At 39.1% G+C, this 25,342-nt stretch overlaps 1 protein-coding gene across 8 annotated transcripts in view; it reads left to right on the top strand.

The window, feature by feature from the left end:
• The window catches only part of KLF3 (KLF transcription factor 3), a 35,480-nt gene extending 14,760 nt beyond the window's left edge, over positions 1 to 20,720 (top strand). For 5 of the 8 annotated variants that reach the window (XM_044767685.2, XM_044767684.2, XM_070506039.1 and 2 more), the window contains 5 exons: positions 140 to 235; positions 8,105 to 8,591; positions 9,256 to 9,406; positions 14,426 to 14,586; positions 16,739 to 20,720. In XM_044767685.2, coding sequence (XP_044623620.1) covers positions 179 to 235; positions 8,105 to 8,591; positions 9,256 to 9,406; positions 14,426 to 14,586; positions 16,739 to 16,920 — 1,038 coding nt within the window. In that variant the 5' untranslated portion in view covers positions 140 to 178 and the 3' untranslated portion in view covers positions 16,921 to 20,720. Of the gene's footprint in view, positions 1 to 139; positions 236 to 6,283; positions 6,511 to 8,104; positions 8,592 to 9,255; positions 9,407 to 14,425; positions 14,587 to 16,738 lie in introns of all 8 variants that reach the window. The other 3 variants (XM_070506041.1, XM_070506043.1, XM_070506042.1) reach the window with 1 other exon arrangement.
• The last annotated feature ends 4,622 nt before the right edge of the window (positions 20,721 to 25,342 follow it).

Raw genomic sequence — 25,342 nt, 5'->3', positions numbered from 1 at the left:
GGGAAACAAATTCCAGCCATTCCGGGGGCGAGGGAGAAAAAGGAACAGAGAAGGAGTGAGGTATATTATATTTTATTTTTACCAGTTTATATTTAAAGTAACCTCAACATTTAGATGGACACCTTGTTTTGTCTTCTAGGCCAAACATCAGAGCACCCTAGAAAGCTTAACTAAAAGAATGCTCATGTTTGACCCAGTCCCTGTCAAGCAAGAGGCCATGGACCCTGTCTCGGTGGTAAGTTTTCCAAAATTAAACACCTCTTCTTATTTATTCCAAGTGGTAATAAGATTATTGTGTCTTGTGTTATTCCTTGAAGCTACTCATTTCTTGACAGGCATTTGATAGGCGAACTTCTCAAAGACCCTGGTAGTAAGTGACGTAAATACTCTCCTATCAACTGTGCATCCTTTAGTAAAAGGAATCTGTGTTTCCTTAAGACCTATGCCCCACATTCCTCGAGACATGATCAGCGCAAAACTTGGGCCACAGGCAAATCTGGTCATGACAGAAGTAGGCTTACAAAAACTCCTCAGTTACCAGTTTTTTTCATTTGGGCTCTCAGGATTATTGGTTTTGGGAAAAAAAAGTTTGGCCAGGTTGATTTTAAAAAATTAACGTGCATCTAAGGACATTTTAAAAACCTGTATGCAATGTTTACCATGGTTAGGAAGCAATTTCCAAATGTACCTACAAGAAATCTGCATCAAGAACATGATTACTTAGAGACGTTTTTTACTTAAGATCTGATATAGAGGAGTTTCTTAAAAATGTTTGTGAATGTCCTTTTTTTTTTAATTCTGGAAGAAAAACATTATTCGGTTGGGTCTCATATAATGTTTAGGATGTTGTTCACGGAGCTGATTAAAAAGATGAAACCTTGAAAAAAAAAACCCCCACAGTCCTTTTGCGTGTAAAAATATATTAAGAATAAAATGATTTGCTTAAAAATCGATGACAACAACCATATGGAGCCGTGACTGTTTGAGAGTTGACTGAGGAGAAGCTAGTGAAAGAATGAACTTGGCGGCGAGGATGGAATTTCATTTCGCTTGGAAGAGTCTCAGGCTGAGAGGGAATTATGTTCATTGTCTTTTTCAACACCTTAGCGCTAACACCCCTCTCATAAGTCAGGCCCTGCTAGATGCATTTCAGCCACCAGGAGGCTAGTAATACTCCAGGTGTTTATATAGGTTCAACACTAACGCTGTGGGGGCATGGGCGACGACAGAAAGGTGTCTGACTTCAAAGCAGGGAGTGGTTTAGACTTGAGGGGATCTGGGTTAGAGAATATGAAGTAACAAGGCAACGTTCCCACTCTGTCTTGCTCTTTTCTTCCATGAGCTTGGAAAATATTCACAAGGGGGAAAGCTTGGCCTGGGTTGTGTATCTGAAGGTTGGTAATGACACGCTTGCAAAAATTAGATCATCCTTATGCATTGGCTGTGGAGGTTCCTGCCAAAAATGTTTATACAAGACACAGAGGTCACTCTGAGGCCCTTGGAACTGAGTTGCCATGGATATTACTAAGCCAGTGAAGTGTTTACCACTGTGTTCAATGAAAAGTCAGAGTGGCTTTAAGGAAATAACATTTACATTCCAGGGTGATAACTGGATAACTGAGTGTCTGAATATGGTAATAACTGAGCAGTAAGAACTTTATTAATCAAAAAACTAAATTGACTGCTAATGTTATTCTGTGCCATCATCGTTTTTCTCAACTCCTTCCCCCCAAGTCTTGCATGATCCTGTTGGAGAGAAATTAAGGGATAAAATTTCCCCATTAATTATATCCTTAATTTGAAAAGGTCTTTCATACTGAAGAATACGATTAATTTTATAAATGATGCAAAACCATCAAGGATGCGTTTTACTCTTCAGTATACTACCAATGCCTTTAATCAAGCATGAAAATATGGCTCAAGAGCCTAATTTAAAGCTAAAATGAAGATCCACATTGCTAAGTTGATATGATATAATTAAGTGCAAGGAAATGCACTTAACTGAAAAAAATGGAAATAAAATGAATTTGAAGTAACAGTTATACCTGTAATGCTGTAACTTATATTAATACACAAAGTTAAAATACGTAGAGGTATTTTTGCAATTAATGGTCTTTTTCTCCTTGATGCTCTAGTTTTCTGCTTCAAAGGACTCTAATTTAATTAAATCCTTTCACCAAAAGTTAGTGTCATTCCTTACCACGAAGTTTCTTTTTCTTAATTCAGTGAAACCTCTGTTAACTGAAACATTTGGGGAGTAGAGTGTTGTGATTATTTTACTTAACAAAACTAAATAAAAAGCTTTTGCTGCCACTCTTAAATCTTCAGATTTCATCCTTCCTGCCTACACAGGTGGAGTATATTAAACCTAATTTATTATTCCTTTTTTCATTTTTAATTCTATCTTTGACCTAAAGGTTGACCTTTTTGGTTTTTCAGGTCAATATTCTAAACATTAAGGCAATATAGGACATTTGTAAGATTTTTTTAATTCCACATATGAATAAAAATATTTTAGAGTGACTTATCTTCCCCTGCCACTCCCCTTTTTCTTTTTTTAAATACATTTTTAAATTTTATTATTTATTTTTATTTTATTTTTTTGAAGGAAGATTGGCCCTGAGCTAACATCCACTGCCAATCGTCTTTTGGCTGAGGAAGAGTGGCCCTGAGCTAAAATCTGTGCCCATCTTCCTCTATTTTATACATGAGATGCCTTCCACAGCTTGGCTTGATAAGCAGTGCGTAGGTCCGTGTCCAGGATCCAAACCTGCGAACCCCAGGCCGCTGAAGCAGAGCATGTGAACTTAACTGCTATGCCACTGGACTGGCCCCTCTCCCCCTTTTCTTAAAAGGAGAGCACAACAGAAAAATCTGCCTGTTTGGTGTTTTCTGTAGTAGTTTAGAGAAAGTGGGGAAATGTTGTTTCTTTCTTACCAAAATGTAAGCCTTCGTCCCATCCTCTGCTGAACCTTGCGCTCTGAGGCAAATGGTAAGGCTTTGGGTTGTCCTGCTAAAATTTTAGAGAACGGGGAGCGTAGTAGACCCTGCCTCCGTCTGTGCTGTGGATCTCTGCTACTCAGTATCAGTGTGATGTTGGCAGAACCACCAGCAGCTCCCTGGGCCTCCACTTTTTTTTTAATTTGTAAAATATGAGACAGCATGTGTATATAAAATGCACAGGAATTGTTTTTACCAATACATTTCCAAAGAAGGTTGAACATTAAAGAATTTAATTTGGGAAGTGAGAAAGTAAACAAATCTTTAAAACATATTCTATTCCTATAGGAAAATTACTTTTGAAGGAAATATATTCCTTTTTTTTCCTTTCTTTTTTAAAATGAAAATTGTCATCTAACAGCCTCCTTACAGATTGAGAAGTACTTAAAAAGTCAGTAGTTCCTCTACTGTGTTCTAAGAGAAATTTTTCATGACTTTTCCAAGCCTGGTAGAAAGAGAGCTTTCTACTTTTGTTTGCATAGAGGGGCATGACATTTGCTGTTTCCAGAGTGTGTGTTTATAATTGCACCACGCCTTCCTGCACTTGGAACCCCACCCAGGCTATGAAGATTCCTTTGACTTGCCATTGCCCTGTCACGAATGTTCACTTTTTTTTCATATTAATGAATAGTGAAATGGAGACTTCATCCATGTTTTGTACAGTCATTCCATCTACTTAAACTGACTTGTAATGGAAAACTCAGCCAAACTACTCCCAGTAAAATAAGAAACTATTGAAATTCTCACTTTAGTATAAAGTGACAGCTTTGGAAAATTATTCAAACCCTGTGCCTTTTGCCCCATAACAATTAAAATCATTTTTTCAAGAATCAAAAGAATTGATATTATCCTTAGCCTTGTCAGTTGTGAAACCTTGCTCAGAGAGCGTTAGTTCACTTTATTCATTCATCAAGTATTTACTGAGCACCTGTGCCATGCTCTTGTCTCCCATACTAGTGAGAGAAAGCAGTCAGCAGATAAATACACATGGTGTGGAGGTATGAACACCTGAATGCATGTTACAACAGAAGGAAAGAACTTTTCTCTTAATAGCAGATCTTTTTTTTAATGCCTTGAGTTAACATATGTTGCCAATCTTCCTCTTTTTGCTTGAGGAAGACTGTCCCTGAGCTAACATCTGTGCCAGTCTTCCTCTATTTTGTATGTGGGACGCTGCTGCAGCATGGCTTGATGAGTGATGCATAGGTCCACACCCAGGATCCAAACCCGCAAACCCCAGGCCGCCGAAGTGGAGCACGCAAACTTAACCACTGTGCCACCAGGCCAGCCCCAGTAACAGATGTTTTTAAAAAGTAAACCCACGACCACCCCTGGTGGGGATGGGGTGGTAGGGAGACCCTTGCTGGACTCTTGTCTTCAGGCTCGTCTGTTCCAGCACACAGGGCCTCCTCAGGGAAGCAGGATGCACAGGGGGTACTGGATGTCCATCAGTGGCCACAGGCATTTTTTCTGCTTTATCAATGCATGCCTCTGATTTGGATTTGGGGCCCTGCTTATTTGCGTTGCTTTGTTAGAAGATAGGAATGGTCTGGAACAGAGAGGAAGCAACTATTACCAGGGTGTACCCACCCAAGTCACACACCTCAAGCCAGCCCTGAATCAGTCCCCACACTGTGGAGAACCAGATTGTTGCAAGCTGATTGCAGTAGCTGGTGTGCTCCACCCAAATAATTAAAGCAAGCTTGTCTTATAGAAGGTTCTGGTAAACATTGCTATGAAATTTGCTAGTGAGACAGTTTGAGGAACCACATTTCTTCACCCTTTTTTGAGGCAGTCAGACTGGAAATAGTTAACTGTGTACTCAGTTGTGTGTCCATACCCGTCTCACTAGTTTTAGCCCTGTGGCCTTACAGAAACCGCACATCCATATAGGGGGCAAGGGGCATTCCCTGGAGAGCAGACTTTCAGGGAAAGTGTGCATGATGTTTAGAAAACTTGGCTTTATGTGTGGCTTTCTCTTTCTTTATGGCTTGAGAAACCTGAGAATATTATTAAATTTCAAATCTCCCAAGTTCTAAATTCCTACTTTCCTTAAATTCACCCCACAGATAGAAAAATCCAGCAATGACAGCACTAGAAGTGTGTCCTCATTTAACTTCCTATTTAGCTGCCAATAACTTGGCATTAAAATCTAGGTCATAGGGAGGTCTTTGAAGAATAGGACAGAAAATAAGGGAAAAGCTACATTTTGGTGAGTAGAAACAATTAATGCTGCCTCCCATTTCCTGAAGTTTTTTTTTCCTAGTAGTAGAACTTTTGCCCTTTAGAGAATTACATAAAGCAGGTTAAACTTTAGAATTAGGAGAAATCTTTTTTTCCCCTGTATTTGATTACTTCCTTAAACCCTCCTTGTACATAATTTATAATAGTTTTTTGTTAGTGAACTTTGTGCCTGTTTTAATGCTACCTATTTGAATACTTAAATTGAAATATATTTAATATTAATATCACAGTGTTTTGGGGCCTCTCACTTTGTGGTGTACCTGTGTGTGCTCCTTCTAAGGAAAGATGGAAATAGTCTTTTCCTTGTTTGATCCTTGGTATATAACTCAAAGCTGTTTTTAAACACAACGAAATATTTTTATTTATGTTATATATTATATATTTTGTATTTCCTGAATTTATATCCTTTGTGTCCTTGTTTTTAAGCAGTATTATTAGTGGAAATTCTTTTCCCTCCTTAAATTGTATTTAAATGATTTATCAAATTTTAATGCTAAAAATTCATATTTTTATTCTCTCTCTCTGTCATTGAGAGCCATGCTATTCAAAGGGTGGTCTACGCACATTGGGCCACTCCCCAGTAATTCAGAATCTGCATTTTAACAAGATCCCCAGGTGAATTCCTGTGTACAGTAAAGTTTGAAAAGCCCTGATTGGGAGGATCAAAGCCCATATAGTGTATATCTCCTGTATAAGAAAGGAAGAGAAGGGACTCCTGTGTTAAGCTCATTACATAGGTTATCTCACTGAATCCAATTTTAATTTTAACCTCATGACCTCATAGAAGGTGAGTATTCGGTACCACCCTAACAAGTTTTGCCATATCCTCTTAGTACCTGCAGTTCTAATATTTAGTTAGTAATTTTTCTTACCCTCTTTTATAGAATTGCTTTTTTAACATAAATTTCTTTTAAAAGAGAACTCTGTATCACTGCTGTAAAACAGCGCATTATTTTCATATGAATTTAAATAAACATAACTATTTTAAAGCACTGTATGTTCATCCTGTACCATCTGTTACTATCTTCGGTACCCCCAGAGAGATGTGCACCAGACTACAGCGATCACTGTTCTAGGAGATTATGCAGCTTACGATGATATGGATAAAGAAAGAAAGGACAGAAGAACGAAACACACAATCTTAATGAGAAACTGACATCGGAACCAGATAAAGATAAATACTGCCTGGTGCCCTCCTCCTGATACTCTGATGATCAGTAGGCTTAGAGTAGAGACCAGGCCATCTGAGTTTTGAAAACAGCCCAGGTAATTCTGATGCATCGCCAGGTGTAGAGTCATCCAGCGAGAAAAGGGTGAGATCTCACTAGTAATTCCAGTGAGAAGCACTGCTCCCTCACAATTATTTATAACTCCCTGGAGGGGCTTGGGATGCTCAGAAATTAACAGTGCATTTAAGCTGTTTAATTATAAGGCCCCGTTGGTGAGTTTTCTTAGATGCATCATGAGCTACTATTGCCGCAGAATCATAAGTGGGTAGGATTTTAGAGCTGGAAGAGAGGCACACTATGTTGCTTATTACTTCCACTGTAAAACATTCAAATACAAACAAGTTTTCTGCAGGCACACTTGATATGTTATCACTAAAAATTTCAGTTTCCCTAAAATGCCTACAAGTAAAGAAAATGGCTTATGTTGAGTTTACTTTTTTAAAAAGCATTCTACAGCAAAGATTTTTCTATTTTAATTAAAGAATAAAAGTAATTTTAGTGAACCCCATGGCCAAGGACAGTACATAGTGTGCGGTTGTTATGGTGGATTTATATTTAAAGCTGGTAGATAAGAGTTAGGTTATCCTGATATTATAAGAGAGAAAGGTATTTGAAGATAAATTTGGTCAATTGTGGAACAGATCTTAGGTTTGCGAGAAAACAAACCATTTTGTCTCTCCTCCATTATCTTACTGGGTTGTCCTCCAGCCTCTTTTGATGAGACGGTAGCAAGGTGTAGAGGAGAAAACACTGGGCCTCGGCTTGTGTGCAAGTCACTTGGAGCATCACTTGTCCTTATTTGAGTCATATTAGCTGTTTCTTAACTGTTCTGTGTCATCCACAGATTTGGAAATTAAGTCATTTTCTACACCTTCATTCAAACCGTGAATAAGACCATTGAACAAGTTGGGGCCAAGGACATAATTACCCTGGTTTGGATGGCCTTCAGTATATGGGTGTGTAGGGTGACTGACCATCCTGGATTGCCTGAGACTGAGGCGTTTCCTGGGATATAGAACTTTTAGTGCTAAAACCAGGACAGTCCTGGGCAAACCAGGACTGTTGGTCACCTTAGACATGGATTGGTCAGCAGCTAAAGCCCATTCAGAGGTGCTGCCATCAGCTGCGGTCTCCATATTATACACAAGTATATCATGACAAATGTTCAATGTCCTGCTGCTCAGATGAAAGACATTAAAGCTAGAGAGCATTTCCTGCCAGTTATGAAACCCCATCAGAAAAGCAACGAGGTTAGTTGACTTGGCTGGTTCTTGGTGAACCCCAACACTGACTCCTAATAATAAAGGCCCATGAGCCTTCTGTTTTAAAATCTGTTTTAGAGTTTTGCCAGATATCAACCTCAAACTTGACATCTGACCTAGGAATTATCTTAGAATTAAATTTGAGATTTTTCGTGTGATGCAGTAACCACATTAACCTTAGTTTTTACATTTATTATAAATATCAGCTCTCTCATAGCATTTTTTTAGGGTCAAGCATACATCTAAATCCAAACAATTAATTAGAGCCCATGTAATTGAAAGTGCCTTGTATGTTTTCATCTTAATTCATGTTTCACGCTTATGCACTTACTTGGCTGTTTACACATTTCTATTTGTCCTTTCCGATAGTCATACCCGTCTAATTACATGGAGTCCATGAAGCCCAACAAGTACGGAGTCATCTACTCCACACCATTACCTGATAAGTTCTTTCAGACCCCAGAAGGCCTGTCGCACGGGATGCAGATGGAGCCCGTGGACCTCACCGTGAACAAGCGGAGTTCACCACCCTCTGCTGGAAATTCTCCTTCCTCACTGAAGTTCCAGTCTTCACACCGGAGAGCCTCGCCTGGGTTAAGCATGCCCTCTTCCAGCCCGCCAATGAAAAAGTACTCGCCTCCTCCCCCGGGAGTGCAGCCCTTCAGCATGCCGCTATCCATGCCGCCGGTGATGGCCGCAGCCCTCTCCCGGCACGGAATTCGGAGCCCAGGGATACTACCGGTCATCCAGCCGGTCGTGGTGCAGCCCGTCCCCTTTATGTACACCAGTCACCTCCAGCAGCCGCTCATGGTTTCCTTGTCAGAGGAGATGGAGAATTCAAATAGTAGCATGCAAGGTAAATTCTGCCACTAATCCACACTGCTGCTCCCACTTAGTACATACTGGGTCTTCCCCACGCAGACTGGGTGAGAGGGTAAAGATGCAAAGAGCCAAGAGCTGTGGAGCTCTTCAAAGGAAACATTTGACGTAGAGTCTGCGTAAGGCATTTCTTTTTTTTTTTTTAAGTGTTGATACTGGAAGAGCTCCCCAAAATCAGGCTGTCTGTTTAATGCCATGAAATGATTACTTTCACTATATAATCGTCAACTTTGGAGTAGTAAAAATCTTGACTTTATAGTTTGCTTTATTGAGTGCTGACATGGTTCTAGGTGCAAAAAGGCATTTCATAAATACTTTTAGGTCAATGGTGATAACTAATGGCTATTAAAAGCCACCTTGTTTATTGACTGGTCATACGCAGAAGACTGGGGTTAAAAATCATAAGCAAGAATCATTCTGGGGCTGATGTCTTAAAAGTCCAGCTTCCTATGTATGCTGCTTGCTGGCAAAATAATGGTCAGAAGAAACAAGAATCCCCCACAGATTCCTTTCCCCTGATTTTGCCAAAGGCAAATAAATAGTCATACATCAGTCTTGTAGATAGAAGCTGTGCAGTAAGCTTTTAAAAGCTGAAATTGGTAAATTGTACACAGAGTGACTTTTCTATTTTTATTTTTTAGTACCTGTAATTGAATCATATGAGAAGCCTATATTACAGAAAAAAATTAAAATAGAACCTGGGATCGAACCACAGAGGACAGATTATTATCCTGAAGAAATGTCACCCCCTTTAATGAACTCAGTGTCCCCCCCGCAAGCATTGTTGCAAGAGTAAGTATATTTAGGTCTACCTGGCATTTGCATGGCAGTGTGCATCTTGGGACCTGGAATGGGAGCACAAGCTTCCAACACGTGATGTGGTGTGGATTGCCAGGAACACTTGGTAGTGTCTGGCAGCCACTGGGCAAGATGGGAGAATCGCTCCAAAAACAACGTCCTCTGTTACACGGGCAGCACTAGGACAATTACGTCAAGTTTTTAGTGAATTGGTCACCCATGATTTGCCACCATACCACATAAATCATTTTCATCTTGTTTTTTTTATCCTTCCAGACTACATGTATACATAGTTTTCCCATAATCTTAATCCCAACATGGATTGAATTTGGTGTTCTAGGTATTCCACTTAAGGTTGGGTCATGAATGCTGTTTGTATGGACAACACATCATCCTTCCAGTTGTCGCTTCTAATAAATTATACTGTTTCTATGATGGGGCATGTCTTTAAATAGAATTTTCAGGCCAACCACAAGCCCAAGAAAGACATTCCAAAACAAGTCCTATAGATAGTGGTGGCAACAGAAAGTTGACCAAGTAGCTCAGAGAAGATCAGCATTGAAAGAATTCTTTATTCTCTGGTCTTTTTAATCGTGCCTGCCCCTAGAATGTTCAGTCAGCTTTAGAACTGCCATCTGGTTGGAAATTTATGCTGTATTGGTCAGCATCCAAGCATCTGAATGGTGGTTTGTTTTAGGTCTAACTTGCTGTAATGTGATGGTGCCACACAAAGGTTAAGTAATGTCATTAATGGGATTTACCATGATAGACATCCTTAACATCTACCAGTGAATACACTGGAGGCTGTGTTTCTAGCAGTTAAGAAACTGATGTTTGGATCTAACATCTTGGATCCCAGCTCTCCTCTCCACCATATGTGTGACCTTGGGCTACTCCCTGGATCTTGCTGCCTCTGTTTCCTCTTTATTTTCATTATTGGTTGTAATTATTTTTCTTGCTGTAACTGTCATGTGTTATGGTGTCAACATTGGATTTAGTGGCCAGCTTCCTAGTACAAAGGCAACAGTTATTGTCTCCTCAGGGTCCCTTTCATCATCTTCCTTCCATGTCACCTTTTCTCCAACTTGAACAAATGTTCTGCCCACTTCTCTATGTTATCCTCTCCACCCCTCTCCCTTACACGATCAATTCTGCAACAGAATGTGAATTTTCTGGTTTTAGAACAGCTATTTTCTGGAACTTCAAATATATTCTGGTTGTATCCACATTCAACCCAAGAAGGTACCTTCATAGTAGCTCATTTATTAATTGCCCATTGCACCAAATCATAGTCAATTTTGGAGGTGGGGGTTGTGGTTGTCATATGCTCCCTAACGGATAAAGAAGAGAATGAATCTTCTTACCCAGCCACATCAGAGGGAGAGAATATGTGATGAACCTGTACGTTATTGCCCTTCACAATTGTATAGTGCCCCTTCCCCTCAAAATAGAAACTTTTCCAAGTGCTTTCGTAGAAGTTATTTATTTCTCTCGTAATAAGCGTGTGGGAATCAGAACGGAGAACTGATGAGCCAAGATATCAGATGACTCACCGGTAATCACACTGTTAACAGCAGAAGGGGCCTGGGCCTGGTCTGCTTCCAGATGAGTGCTCTTTCTACCATTTTTAGCCCATATCTAGCCAATTGCATCTGCTTGTGCACTGGAGTGAAAAACAGAAAGACTAACCAAATGGACACATCTTGTAGGCTGAATTACCTCTTTTTATGGTGTTTCTGGCAAAATAACAGGCAACATGACTTGTAATTGTTCCTGCACAGGTGATGGAAAAGATGCTATAAAGCCAACTGTCCAGATAGGGAGGAATCCATTGACTAAAAGGGGGTTATTCCAAAATCTAGGTTATTATGAATTACAATGTAAGACATTACAGAAGAAGAATTGAAGGCAATATCCAGTGCTGTGAATGCTGCTGAAAAGAAAACACTTTTTCTCTTTTCTTTCTTATTTTAAGTAATGGTTTTTTGATGATCTCAAGCTTGATGGCTTTTAATGATTAATGAGTAATATGCTTATTTTAATACTGACCTAAGAATGCATTTTGCCTCTCAAAAAATTCAACAGATTAGCCACAACTGGGGCATGTACTCTTCAAGTAACTATCTCACAGATGTGATTAAGTAATGTCTTGGAGTGTGCCCAGTGGCAGCCCACAGAGGAAACCAGCTAGTCAGGAAAGAGTCATTTGAAACCAAGCGCCTAGTACCATTGCGATGAGGCGGCCCCAGTGATATTTGCCTTAGGAAACCTTTCCTTTACAGAGGCAGACATGAAAATACAGCTTTGAAATCCATTTGCTTGATCATAGAGTTACAGCTTTAGAATTATTTTTGAAAGCACTCAAACTATATCAAATTCCTTTTGTTATATATTTATATATGTGAAAATGTATTTTGAACAAAAAGCTTGAGGATCAGATTTCCCCCTTTTAGTTGTGTATGTGAATTGTAGCAAACTTAGGAGGGGTCAGCTTTACAGGAAACAGTGACCAGGTCTGTGATATTTAATAGCCATTCTGACTTCTTGGTTGTAATGACCCCGAATAACCACTTTAAAAATAAGGAGTGATGACACTAAAAAGGGTGAGATCCAAAGACCCTTGCAGATAGATAGCCTCAGCCTGTACTAACGTCTGGCTCTTTAGAGATGGGGCTGCTCACCACTGCTAGAATGATGCTACCTTTCAAGGTAGACATCAGCTGAAATAGAGATGTCCTGATCTGGTTTGGGGACATCCCAAAAAAACTTATCATGAAACTTAACAACTATATGGGCAAAGTTTGCAAATGGGTATCTGAACCTCTAAATATTTACAGCCAACATTTAGCAGATTTACATCTGGAACAGATGCTATTCTTTGTGTACATTACAGCAGCTTCCTGAGATCACATTATTATCTTCCTCCCCATTTTACAGAGAGGAAACTGAGGCACAGAGAAGATAAATACTTTGCCCAGGGTCACTGGGACTATCAGTGAGAGATCTGGGATTTCAAGTTGGTGCACACAGCCTTTTAGCATACCTTCATGTACAAAATAAGGAACTGGAAAAAGCAATCAGACTACTGCACAGAAACTTAGATTCCCAGCCCATAAAATCGAATAATTGGGAGAGACTTCTAAAGTCATCTGGGATACTCTCCCATTATCCCAGAGGGATGTGGGATATACTTAACCATTCTGTTTTTTCCCCCAACATTTTATTTCCTAGAAGTCTTTTAATGAAGAGGAAACATTTCAATCGATGGCATCAAAGTTGAAAGTTAAAAATAAACTAAATTTTTTTATTGAAAGATTTTAATAATTCAGCTTTATAAAAACTATATCTGTCTATAAACCTCTCTGTTCTGTATTTTCTCTATTTGTTTGTACATATATATAATTGAAATCCTTGTTCTTTTCTTCCCCCGTTCTAGTTCGTGTTTACTTTTCCATGTATCTAAACTTGGCTATTTTATTCTTCTGTATCGCCCCTCTGAGCACCAGGGTAGGAAGGTGAAGTGATACTCAAAACTGACAGCTTTCTTTACCAATAATAAAAGTGAGAAATAAGTAAGGCCACTTAAAATAACTGCACCTTTTATTTTCTTCCTAGTCACTTCTTAGCATGCCTGAAAAATTTATTGATGAGGGATGTGTATTTAAATTTTTATTAAGTTAAAAATACAAGTTTCATCTCAGGGACTCCCTTTTGATTTTCTTATGCCTGAATTTTATTAGCCTTTTTTGTCTCACAAGTTTGAGTGTCTACCTTCATCAAATTCTTTTTTTCCCTTTTCACCAATCTTTTTTCTCCCTCTACACACTTGTACAAAACATTCACATGTTGCTTGGAACATTTTAAGAACTTTAGATTCAAATTTAATAGAAAAAGAAGTCTTTCGTTACAGTTAGAGGCCAACTACATAAGCTTGTAATGTATCAAGTAATTAGTCATTAGGAAAGCGAATGAACGGATTAGAACTTTTTAATTACTTACATTAATCAGCAGAGGAAGCCTGAGAAGAACAACAGACTTTCCCCAACTCTTCCCCATCTGCCTTTTCTCTCCACCAGCTTCCTTTCTGAAAATGAGAAAGTTCAGAGTAATGATGATTACCGTGAGTTGATCTCACATCCACCTAGGAAGGTGGGCAGACGCGGGCATGGGCGTCTGCTGAGAGTAATGGGGAAGGTGGGAGAGTGTCAGGCGCCCCATGAGGGAGCTGGCGCTGCACTCTGGAGCCCAGGTCAGGGGTGAGGACCTTCCTCACCTGACCGCTAGCTCTGCCCTGAAATTTTCCCTCTAACAGGAGTAATAGTAACAGTAAAGGTTTGAGTTTGTGAAGGTAGCAGTGCCAACATATATGTATATATTTTTTGGAACTATATATATTTTGGAAGAGCCAGCATTTGAAAATCAAAGGTGAATTGGTGATCTTTAAGAGACTCAGCCTAAATGCCAATTATGTGAAGGGTGAAATGTAGAAATCCATCCTGGTTGCCTGAGACTCAGGAATTTGACCTTTCACATTTTTCCCTGAAGAACAATAAATGAAAATCAGGGCAGCCTGTAGAAAACATAGTACAGTGTTCAGCATTGCCTAGTACCACAAACTTCTGTCAATAGGCAAATCTTTACTAAGGGAAAGAGCCTCTCCTAGCACTTCGCGCCTCCCTCTAGCATAGCGCCTAACCCTTCTTGCTGTCATTACTTATCTCCATGTCTGTCTCCCCCTAGAGTGTGAGCTCCTCGAGGGCAGGAACCCTGTTTTTATTCATCTTTGTGTCCCGGTGCCAAGCACAGTGCCTGGCTCATGGTAGGTGCTCACTCCATGTTTGTTGAATGAATATAGCAGTGCTTCTTGGGTTGATCAGCTAATTTCTTTTTATTTCTTTTGTTGGGTTTTTTTGGTTTGTTTGTTTTTGCCCAGTGTTGTTAATTCTTTTGGTAGACTGAAGGAAAGGAAGAGCCTTTCACTCAACATTTTGCATTTAACGTTGGCTTCCATAGGAATCACCCTTCAGTCATAGTGCAGCCCGGGAAGAGACCATTACCTGTGGAATCTCCAGACACCCAAAGGAAGCGGAGAATACACAGATGCGATTATGACGGATGCAACAAAGTGTACACTAAAAGCTCTCACTTGAAAGCCCACAGAAGAACACATACAGGTATCAGAAATGCAAGACTCACTCCGTCTTTCTTCTTAAGTGTTACAATGGAAAGTTAAGACAAAAGTTCAAGCTTTCAGTTATTATGATGAAATTTTTTCAGACATCTTGAAAGTGACCATAGTCGTCTACGGATGTCTCTGTCATGAAAAATGAAGTTTTTGATAATGGTTTACTTTTGTAATAATTTAGAATAGATTCAAGGTTCTCTCCAACAAGGTCCCTCACAATCACATGCAGCTCTGTGCTCTCTTTAATAAGGGAGAGAGAAAGAGAGGAAACCTCCACTGCAACAGAGGAGAAAGCGCTCTTAAGCGTGGGCCTGTTTCATCAAGGCCTATGTGGTCTTCATATGGACTCTCATTTAATAAATGTTGTACATTATCAAATTAACAATAGCAGAAAAACCAGTTCTTTATGCCAAACAAATAAAGGCAGCAGTTTGTAGAAATGGAATTCAAATGGGAGACTGTCACTGAAGGAAAGAACAGTGAAGAAATTTGGGTAATTACTGTCTTCTAAAAATGAGAGAATTTCTATGCAGTTGCCTGCCATCTTTGTTCTAGGGTATTTTCCATTCTGCCCACTATTGAATATAGAATGTGCAACCAGATCTTATGAAAATTGTTGTATAGGTGAAGAAAACATCAGATTGTTCTGTGGGCTCTTGTTGAACATTTTGTAGCAAAACATCTTAAGGAATATGTATAAAAGTGTTTTAAGCAACCTGATTAATTGGTGTTGGCGATGAATCAGTATTGGTGACTAGTGTTTACAGGAGGCCTCATCTGACCTAACCTCAAAATCTTCGATGGGAAATTCTAGTATAACAGCAATTTACCTCTGTGTACGTTGTCCTTAACTCAGAATGTAGTTTTTGGGGTTTTTTTTTTTTTTGTCTTATGAGTCATTCTTATTAGAATGTTTAAAAAGAGAAGAATCTGGGATTTGGAGACGAAAAGGAAGGAAAGTGTCTGCTGGAGTGGAGGGGAAGTTTTTCAGTGAATCCTGGGGAGAGAAGCTGAGGGAAAGTCAGCCTGCGTACAGGTCTTCTTTGGCTTTGCCATAATGTTAGCACGGAGAGAGCTGAGGGCGATGGCCTTGTGTTTAGAGGAGCACCCAGTTAGCAAGGCCAAACAGATGCATAAAAGCATCGCTGGGGAATTCATGGGATCCAAGAGGTGGATGTTACCAAAGTCCAGACTAAGATTAAAAAGACATTGAATATTTGGATAATTCAGATGTAGGAAAAATACCTCTTAGCATTTATTGTCTGTGCAGCAAAGCAGATAATACAAATTCTGAATATCTCAATGAAATGCCAAGGAATTGCAATCCTGTAAGATTTCTAGAGAACAAGGGATAGTAAATAGGAATTAATTTGTGATGCCCATTATTACTAATTTAAACATCTAAGATTGCCATTAACAGCCTTTTTATTTATTTGTAAGGGCTTTTACACTGCTTTCCCTATGACTTTCCCACAAGTCTTCTCTTCCTCACCTGCAAATTACCATTATCCCATGGGAAGGAGTCGGAGAAACCTGGCTTCTGACAGGGTGGAGAGGAATCTATATCTCAATACTTCTGAATCAAAGCTATATACTTAGGCGTAGTTGTTACTGACTAAACAAAAGATGTTGAAATCCCTGGCAGTTCAGTTGATGGAGACTTCAGATTTTTAGAAAACTATTGAAAAGAATAAGAAAATCCCACAAACTTTCAATTTGGACTTCTCGTTAAATGGATGTAACTAAGCTCTTAAGTAGGTTTAAGACTTGGAGATATACGAATACAGATCACCTCATGTGTTTCTTAAGTTATTCCTCCTTACTGTTGGAGACAAAACCAAAACTACTTAGCCCCTCAGAATGGATTTCAGTGCCTTTATTCTTTAAGAACTCTTAAAATCCACCCTCCCCTTTTTTGGCAGAGAACCAGTTAAATGTTAAGAGGAGTCATTCATTTTTTTCTTGCTTGTCTTGTAGTGTTTCATAAGGCATTTATATTGAGGGACAAATGGATGAATATATCTTGGAAATAATATTCGTCAAGAAGTTTAGCTCAAAAATCTTAACTTTGCAGTGTTTATTAATTAATGTCCTTTTGCTTTTACAAAAAATAAGCTCTTTTCCTTTTTTCCTTTTTGCAGGAGAAAAGCCCTACAAATGTACATGGGAAGGATGCACATGGAAGTTCGCTCGGTCTGATGAACTAACAAGACATTTCCGAAAACATACTGGAATTAAACCTTTCCAGTGTCCAGACTGTGACCGCAGCTTTTCCCGCTCTGACCACCTTGCCCTACATAGGAAACGCCACATGCTAGTTTGAACGCCTCCGTCTCCCGCCTCCACGTGGCTCTCCACTCTCCCGGCTCTCTCTCTGTCCTCCCTCCATTATCTAACTCATTTTTTACATGTACATTTTAATTTTGATTCAGCTGGTCTGAATCTCTGGATTTATATCATTCACAATTTCCATATGGTCAGTAGTAGATACTCTTTAATCCTCCCTCTCTTACCACGGGTCAGACCTAAAGAATGTGAACACTTTTTTTTTTTTTTCCGGGGATGCTAAGCAAACCCTTCTTACAGATACGTTTAATGTAATGAGAACAAGGGAACATGTAAACTAATGGCACCAATTGTCAGTTTCTCCATGTATTCCTCAAAAGAATGTCAAAGTAAATGTATTAGAAATACAGTATCCAGCCTGCTAGTCCTTGCCGGAGACATTCATACCTCTGTGCCCTTGATCGCATTTTGTGCTCAACAGCGGAAAGAAGGGTGGACCCTTTCAAGGTTAGCTAGAAGTGCAATAAGATTTCAGGCCAGAACAGCCAGCTCTTCCATTGTCCTTTGTAAATCTTGCTTGTCAGCTTGGATTTATCACTTCATCTAAATTAAGTCCTTTCTCCACCTTTGTGCCTGAAGCTAATAAGGAGGTCTTTGCCACCATTGGGAGAGGAGGCAGAGCTGCTCATTTAGGTGGGTGATGTCTGTCAGTTCAAGGGATGGAAGCTATACCTGCGTAGCATGGAGTCAGAGCAAAGGGACATTGAGCAGGGGACAAAGGAGGAAGCTGGCCATTTCTCCTGGGCCAGGGGTTGTCAGTGAGGTTTCCTCATTTGGTTAGTTGTGCAGTGCATTCCCAGAGCTTCAGTCTGTATGCACATTCAGCTGTGTAGAACCAGACTGCAGAGCCAAATACTGATGGGTTATCCACGCACCTATCTCCATTCCTACAATGTCCTTAATGTCAGTCATCAAGCGTTGATAGTAGGGATGCCACAAAAATATTTGCTTAGTAATGGTAAAAAAATCTTCTAGGTAAGAATATGGATGGCCTTTCTTTTACCCAACCTACTTAGAGCTTTTTTTGCAAATAGGGAAATGTTGAGTGGTAATTGTATTCCCATAGCAAATTAATCATACCTTTCATACAGAAACTCTTCTGTGTGAGCTGTAAGGTGCCAAATTGGCTGTCATTTGTGTTCACAACACATATATGTCATAAATAAGCATCTGCTAATGCTTTAGTAGATTCATTCGATTTAAGACCTGAGCGACACTATTTGTAAATATAAATAGTTGTGAAGCACACATACCTTTATTTAGGGGACAGATTTCAGAAAAATATAGAAAACTACAGTTCAGGGATGCATAATGTAGCTCAAAAATTCCCAGAAGTTTACTCTTGGAGCTGGCAATCTCCTGTCACTATCAAGTATCCTGTCAGAAGAACAAACTGAAAATGACTCGTGTTTATATTGAAGATAAATAACATTGTTTGGGGGAAGTTTTTCAAAAGCAGGCTTTTGAGCACCATAGTCTAAATGCCAATAAAAATAATTCGTGCGTAGAAATGTCATTGATCCTAAATTGGAAGACAGTGGGCAACGATGGTCATATGTGGGTGCATATAACCCAATGCGCCTTCATCCCTCGATAAAAGATGGAGAAGAGAGAAGAATGGAATCCTGAAGATCCATCCCAGCCACAACTCAGGATCCAACACAACCTTCACTGGGAGGAATACACTGTTGATTGTTCTTAAAACATCAGTGAATGAGTGATTCTGGAGGCCTTCGAATTGTGTGGGGAGCTTACTTTGATGGCGCCATGTTAATAAAAGTTAGTTTGTAGGACCTGTGCATCTAGGAGATCCCAGCCATCAGCCCTCTGAACCTACTGGAAGGAAATGTAGTTGAGAAATGCAAAGTGATTTGTTATCTTGGCACTTGGTTTTCCTTTTCTTTTCTTTTTTAAGCACTGCAAAATTTCTTTAGAATATTAAAACATTCTAATTGGTTTCTTTTTTTTTTCTTTTTTTGCAACTATGACACGAATTGAGGGATAAAAATGGCTCTTGGAAAAGTAGATATTGTCTATATTGTAAATGGTCAATCACATTCATGCCAAAGTGTTTATTTCTTGAAATGGTTCTTCCGCAACACACTGAAGAATTAATTAAGTTGGAATGCAAGGAACTTTTTGGTTTGATGGCGATAACCAGTTTATGTGTTCCAACCCATATAGAAGGTGGGAAAAGGGGCGAGAAAGGGTAGAATTGATCTTTGAATAATCCACTTTGAGTCTGAGTCCAGTTAATAGAAGGCTTCATGGGTTTCATGAAATTTGATGTTTGCTACGGCATATTTAAATTTTGTTCAAAAGAACAATGATGACCCTGCAAAGACTTACATTACTATTCAGCTTGCTTAGATTATGTTAACAGTTCGTGAACAAAAATCCACTTTAACTCTGAAAGAAAAGCAACCCCGAGAGGCCATTCTCTGTTCCCATGCTGGTCTGTATACTTCACTTACCAATTGGCTCTTACCAAATTTTCCTTTTTTATATATATTTGTATTTTACTATGATAGTTCAGAAATTTAGTCTCTTAGTCATTCTTAGCTGTTATTGTGGAAGACCTCAAATACAAGGTGACATGCCCTTAAACATGTGGTTTGAATGATGTGCCATGTTACTATCAATGGTGATTTTAATTGCAGTATGTTAAATTGATGAGAATGATCTGTAAACATCAAGTTAGTCTTGTATAAATTCTGTTTGTTATAGAATTTCTTTGATTATCATCCAAGTGTCATCTTGAGGAAGAAGTCAGAAAAATTAAATCTGAATCCATCATATTTTAGAGTTCTAAAATGTGAACCTACATCATCAGTGGGCATTAACATTCTAAATTGCTTGGTTTGGAGAATGTGTTAGCAGTAGAGCTGTGTTCAACTAAAGAAATGCTAAGTACACAGACGTTTCAAGAGCCTTGGACTAGATTTACAAGGAAACTATATATGTACATGTATATTTCATTAAACACCCATCTGCACTATCTGTTGCACTAATGTGGAATTTAAAAGATATTGCTGATACTGTATATCTGCACATCACTCTTAATTAGATTGTTTTAAAGACAATCTCAAAGATGTAAGGTTTTAAAATACTTTGGTTTGAAAATATATAGTCATCTTGAAGGAATTGCTGTCACACATGAAGTTGCTCAGAGTTGTCTTTATTCTCTTCTTCGTCAAGGTTAACAATTTCTAAATGATTGCAAATTCACTTAAGAAATAATACATTTACAAAGCCATTTTACATGCATTAAACGAGGGCTATAACAATATAATGTTTTACAAATACTAGCACTTTTTGTTTGGTTGTTTTTTGGGTTTTTTTTTTTTTTTTTTTGCTGTTATGTACTTAGTGTTAGAGAGTCAAAATAATCTTTCTGCTTAGCATCTCTTAAACTATACCTGCAAGTATAGCAGGATTATTACATTTACAGTACTTTAATACTTGTATAAACTATGCAGAAATTTTTAATAAAGTGTAATATATTTTATAAGCTAATAAGACTGAATGGGTTAAAGGTTTTTAGCATGCATTAGTATACTTGCAAATACTGAAACATTTTGGTAATCTTTCTTACTAAAGATGTGAATGTTTAATGTACCTTCTCTGTTTCTACTCTGTAGTCCAATGGGAATTCAGTAATGACATTTTGTCATGTCAAACTGTGAACATAAATTTGTACTGTACAGTCCTCATATACTATATACAGTATGCAATATATGTATTATATACTTGTTAATAAAACCATCAGAATATTAAGTGTGATTATGTGATTACTATGTATGCAGTGATCACTAGGAACAAAACTTAGCATGTAACATATAAGAGACCCTACTTAGAAATTTCAAAGTAAATCACTATTAGGCACTAAACCAATTAACTTAGCCCTGAAAACTATGTCCCTGGTTTCCCGACGACAGTAATAGGAAGTTTTCTAAGCACAAACCATAAACTTGTAGGCAACCTAGAATAAATTTACTCACCCAGTGCATTCTTGGAATATTTTATGACCCCCACCTGCTTCCAGAAAAAGTTTTCAGTGCCTTGTGTTAAAAGACATATATAAATCTGGATAAACAAACCTTCAGTAAACCATGTCCATGAACACTGTCCTCGGCATCATAGGAACAAGTAGTTTCTGATGGGAATTTAAAATTTTTGTTTAAGGCAAAACACAATAACCCCTCTACCCTCTCCCTCCCTATAAGTGTAATTGACACTAAGATACTGGCTTGTTAGGTCTCAGCAGCTTCCTTGAGCCTGGACTTAACCTTAGCATAACATGAAATAATGTCTGGCTGGCACTTATCACATGACTTGCCTTCACAGGTTGGAGAGTGGAAGGAGGTTGGGGAGAAGGTTGAATTCAGCCTTGGAAGCACTCTCCATCAGCTTTCTCTAGGAAACTTCTCTGCTTTTATACTGGGATAGTTGACTGCGAGCTCAAAAGATATTATATGTGACTGTTACATCCTAATGGAATATTGGCTTGGATTAGTCCAGATGATTGTAATCCTTCCACTTTATTTCATATATGGGTGAGATGACACTTGCTGAGTGCAAAATGAGACCCATCCTTGTAACGAGATGCTATGTTAAAGCTGGATTCTGCCTGGGTGAGTGATCAGAATGGTGACAAATGTAGATTTTATGAGAAACTAAATTCTTTGAGGAATGGTTGAACAAAATGATGTTCAGCACACACACACACACAAAATGCATAATCATTGCTCAATATTTTAAATGCTGTCCAGTTGAAAGGATTAGGAGCCTTGCTGGGGGCAAGTCATCAATTCTAGTGTGCCTCAAAGGAAAGAAGTGGCTCTGTTTAGGGATGGATGGGTTGAGATGGTAGTAAAAACATACATATAGATGTATAAGTTAAACTATTAGAGACCAGAGTGGCCTGTGTGTATGCACAAAACAACAATGAATTGCCCTTCAAGGGTACATTCATTTTATGATATGTAAACTGAACTTGTTACCATTTCCTATTATCTGAGCCGATTATAGTCATGGTGGTGTATATAGAAAGAGTGATCCCCAAATTAGAATGATAGGTGCTGTAAATTAGAATTTTTAAACTTATTACTTTGGCGGTTCTCACCAAATCTAGATGTGTTTATTACTTTTGAGTGTTTCTGCTCATTATGCTCCTGGTTTTGCATTCCTTCTGAGCATCCTGAGTGGTCTGGGTTAAGGATGAAAAACAGAAGCTGGATCTTCAGGTTCCTAGATCATATCTCTTTCACACTGAACACATTCAATGTTTCTTCCTTCTCTCAAGACTTGGTGTATTAGAGTTCTCTAGAGAAACAGAACCTGTAGGACATATAAATATATAAGAAGAGATTTATGATGAGGAATTGACTCACATAGTTATGGAGTCTGAGTAGTCCCATGATGTGCCATTTGCAAGCTGGAAACCCAGGAAAAACAATGACGTAATTCAGTCCAAAGGCCAGAGAACCAGGGGAGCTGATGGTGTAAATACCCATCCAAGGGCAGGAGAAGTCCAATGTCCCAGCTCAAGCAGACAAGCAAAAGGGGCGAATTCCTCCTTCCTCTACCTTTTTGTTCTATTCAGGTGCTCAATGGATTGAATGATGCCCACCCACATTGGGGAGGCTATCTGCTTTACTGGGTCCACAGATTCAGATTCTAATCTCATCCAGAAACACCCTCACAGACATACCCGGAAATAATGTTTAATCTGGGCACTCTGTAGCCCAGTCAAGTTGACATAAAATTAACCATCACATTCAGGAACTCCATCAGCCTAAAGACTTGGCTTCTAAAGAACTCTGGGAGAGGACCAGAGTTCTTTGAGGACCTTCACAGGTTGCCAATCTGCTCCAGATCTCATCTGCTGCTGCAAAGTTCAACCGCTTCCCTGTCAGTTACACTGCCATTTGCAGTGCCTCTTTTAGTCAACCCCCATCTCGAGGTTTTATTTTATTTTCCTGACCTTTTGCCTTCCTCAGAATGGATGTAGCCTTTTGAGTCTGGCTTCTATCTCTAGGCATTACGTATTTGAGATTCATCCGTGTTGTGACATGTATCAGTAGTTTGTTCTCATTTTAATTAATTAATAGGGATGTACCACAATAACAATAAGCTTATGCATTCACCAGTTGAAGGATATTTGGATCGTTTCCATTTGAGGCAACTATGAATAAAGCCCCTATAAATATTCACATACAGATTTTTGTGTGAGCATGAATTTTCTTTCTCTTCAGCAAATGTTTAAGAGTGGGATTGCTAGATTGTGTGGTAAGTGAACGTTTACTTCTACAACAAACTGCCAAGCTGTTTTCCAGAGTCACTGTACCATTTTGCATTTCCAGGAGTAATGTATGAGAGTTCCAAGGTACTCCACAACCTCACCAGCACTTGGTAGCATCAAGTATTTTGTTCTGTTTTATCCATCCTAATAGGGGGAGCAGTATCTCATTGTGCTTTTTTTTTTTTTTTAAGATTTTATTTTTTTTCTTTTTCTCCCCAAAGCCCCCAGTACATAGTTGTATACTCTTCATTGTGGGTCCTTCTAGTTGTGGCATGTGGGATGCTGCCTCAGCGTGGTTTGATGAGCAGTGCCATGTCAGCACCCAGGATTCGAACTGACGAAACACTGGGCCGCCTGCAGCGGAGTGCACGAACTTAACCACTCGGCCACGGGGCCAGCCCCTCATTGTGCTTTTAATTTGTATTTCCCTCATGACTTATGACGAGTATCTTTTCATGTGCTTATTTGTCATCTATATATCTTCTTTGGTGGGGTGTTTGTTCAAGTCTTTTGACCATTTTTATTGGGTTGTTTGTCTTCTTGTGGTTGAATTTTGAGAAGTCTGTATATTCTAGATGTAAGTCCTGTTTTGCTAATGTTTTCCTCCAGTCTATGGCTCGTCTTTTCATCCTCTTAATGGTATCTTTTGAACAACAGATATTTTTAATTTTGATGAAGTTTAATTTATTAAATTTTTCCTTTTATGAATCATAATTTTTGTGCTCTAAGAAATCTTTGCCTAACCCAAGATCACAAAGATTTTCTCCTATTTTTTTCTTCTGGAGGTTTTATAGTTTTAGGTTTTACATTTAGGTCTATGACCTATTTGGGGTTAATTGTTGTATATAATATATGAGTCAGTGTCCATTTTTTAAATATATATGTCCAATTGTTCCACCACCATTTTTGAAAAGACTATTCTTTCTCCGTTAAATTGCCTTTTCACCTTTGTCAAAAGAATCAACTAACCATATATGTATGGGTCAATTTCTGGACTTCGTGTTTCGTTAATCTATGTGTCCATCTTTTCACCAATACCACACCATTTTGATTACAGTAGCTGAAACCGAGACCTTTTACATTAATCCCCAGACATGAGCAAACTCGGAACACTTCTAGAAGAACACACTCTTAACTCATGACACAGAGAAAGCCCTACTTTGATTTGAGTTCACAAGCCAAACTAAGTAAACATGTCAGAAAGCACACACCACAAGCAAGAGTCAGCATCTCTGCAGATGGCACAACACAGAAAGTTTACATGGTGGAATCGTCAGAAAGAAACTGTAAAATAAGTACATTTAGAGACATAATAGAATTAACCAAAGCCCTAAGAAAAGGGTCTCTGGTTCCAGCCAAGATGTGAATAAGTGCATTCCACTCTGTTCCTTCTGCTAATTGTAATGGAAAACTCTGGAGTAAAACATATACAGCCTCTATCAGTAGACTCTAAAAGGTGAAGAGAAGATGGTAGGCTGGCTAGGGAACTTAGGACATGATGGACAACCCAGCAGTAAGTTCCCTGGGGTAGTTATTTGTTTGTTTTCCTGCCATTTATCATGGTCTGGGAGCTAGAGCAGCCCACAGCCTGGAACCACTACTATCTTTTTTAAAAAAACAAAAAAAGCAAAGATCCAACAAAAACCTGCTGTCTCTCAACAAAGGACCAGGAAGAGGATGGCTCTACAGGATGGAAACTTTTTGACCATAACTGTCCTAGTCCAGGCAAATACCATCAAAGATGCAACAGCCTTCATTGCCCAGCACGCTGCAGAGCCTGTGGGATGGAGCCCAATCACCATCCCACTCTGCACTAAGTGAAGGTCAGTGAAGAAGTAGCTCCCCTTTCCCTTTCCACTGCTGCAGTGGCAGCAGAGACCACGGGGAAGAGTCCTGTAGGCCATCCTGCACTAAATAAACACATGCAGAGGCCATGCTTCTCCTCCTCCTTGTCACCAAACCCAGGGAGGAGAGACTGTGGGGTGGAGCCCTGTTGACAATGCCCACCCAACACTAAGCAGCAAAGAGGCGGCGTCCTCTCCGCCTTCCAACCAGAGAGTCCGGAGATGATGGAGAGGAGGGAGCAGAAGGAGAC

The sequence above is a fragment of the Equus asinus genome, chromosome 3 (genome assembly GCF_041296235.1).
Source record: "Equus asinus isolate D_3611 breed Donkey chromosome 3, EquAss-T2T_v2, whole genome shotgun sequence".
NCBI classification, from domain to species: domain Eukaryota; kingdom Metazoa; phylum Chordata; class Mammalia; order Perissodactyla; family Equidae; genus Equus; species Equus asinus.
Note: the sequence above shows the minus strand (reverse complement) of the source record. Positions and strands in the feature narration are given on the sequence as shown.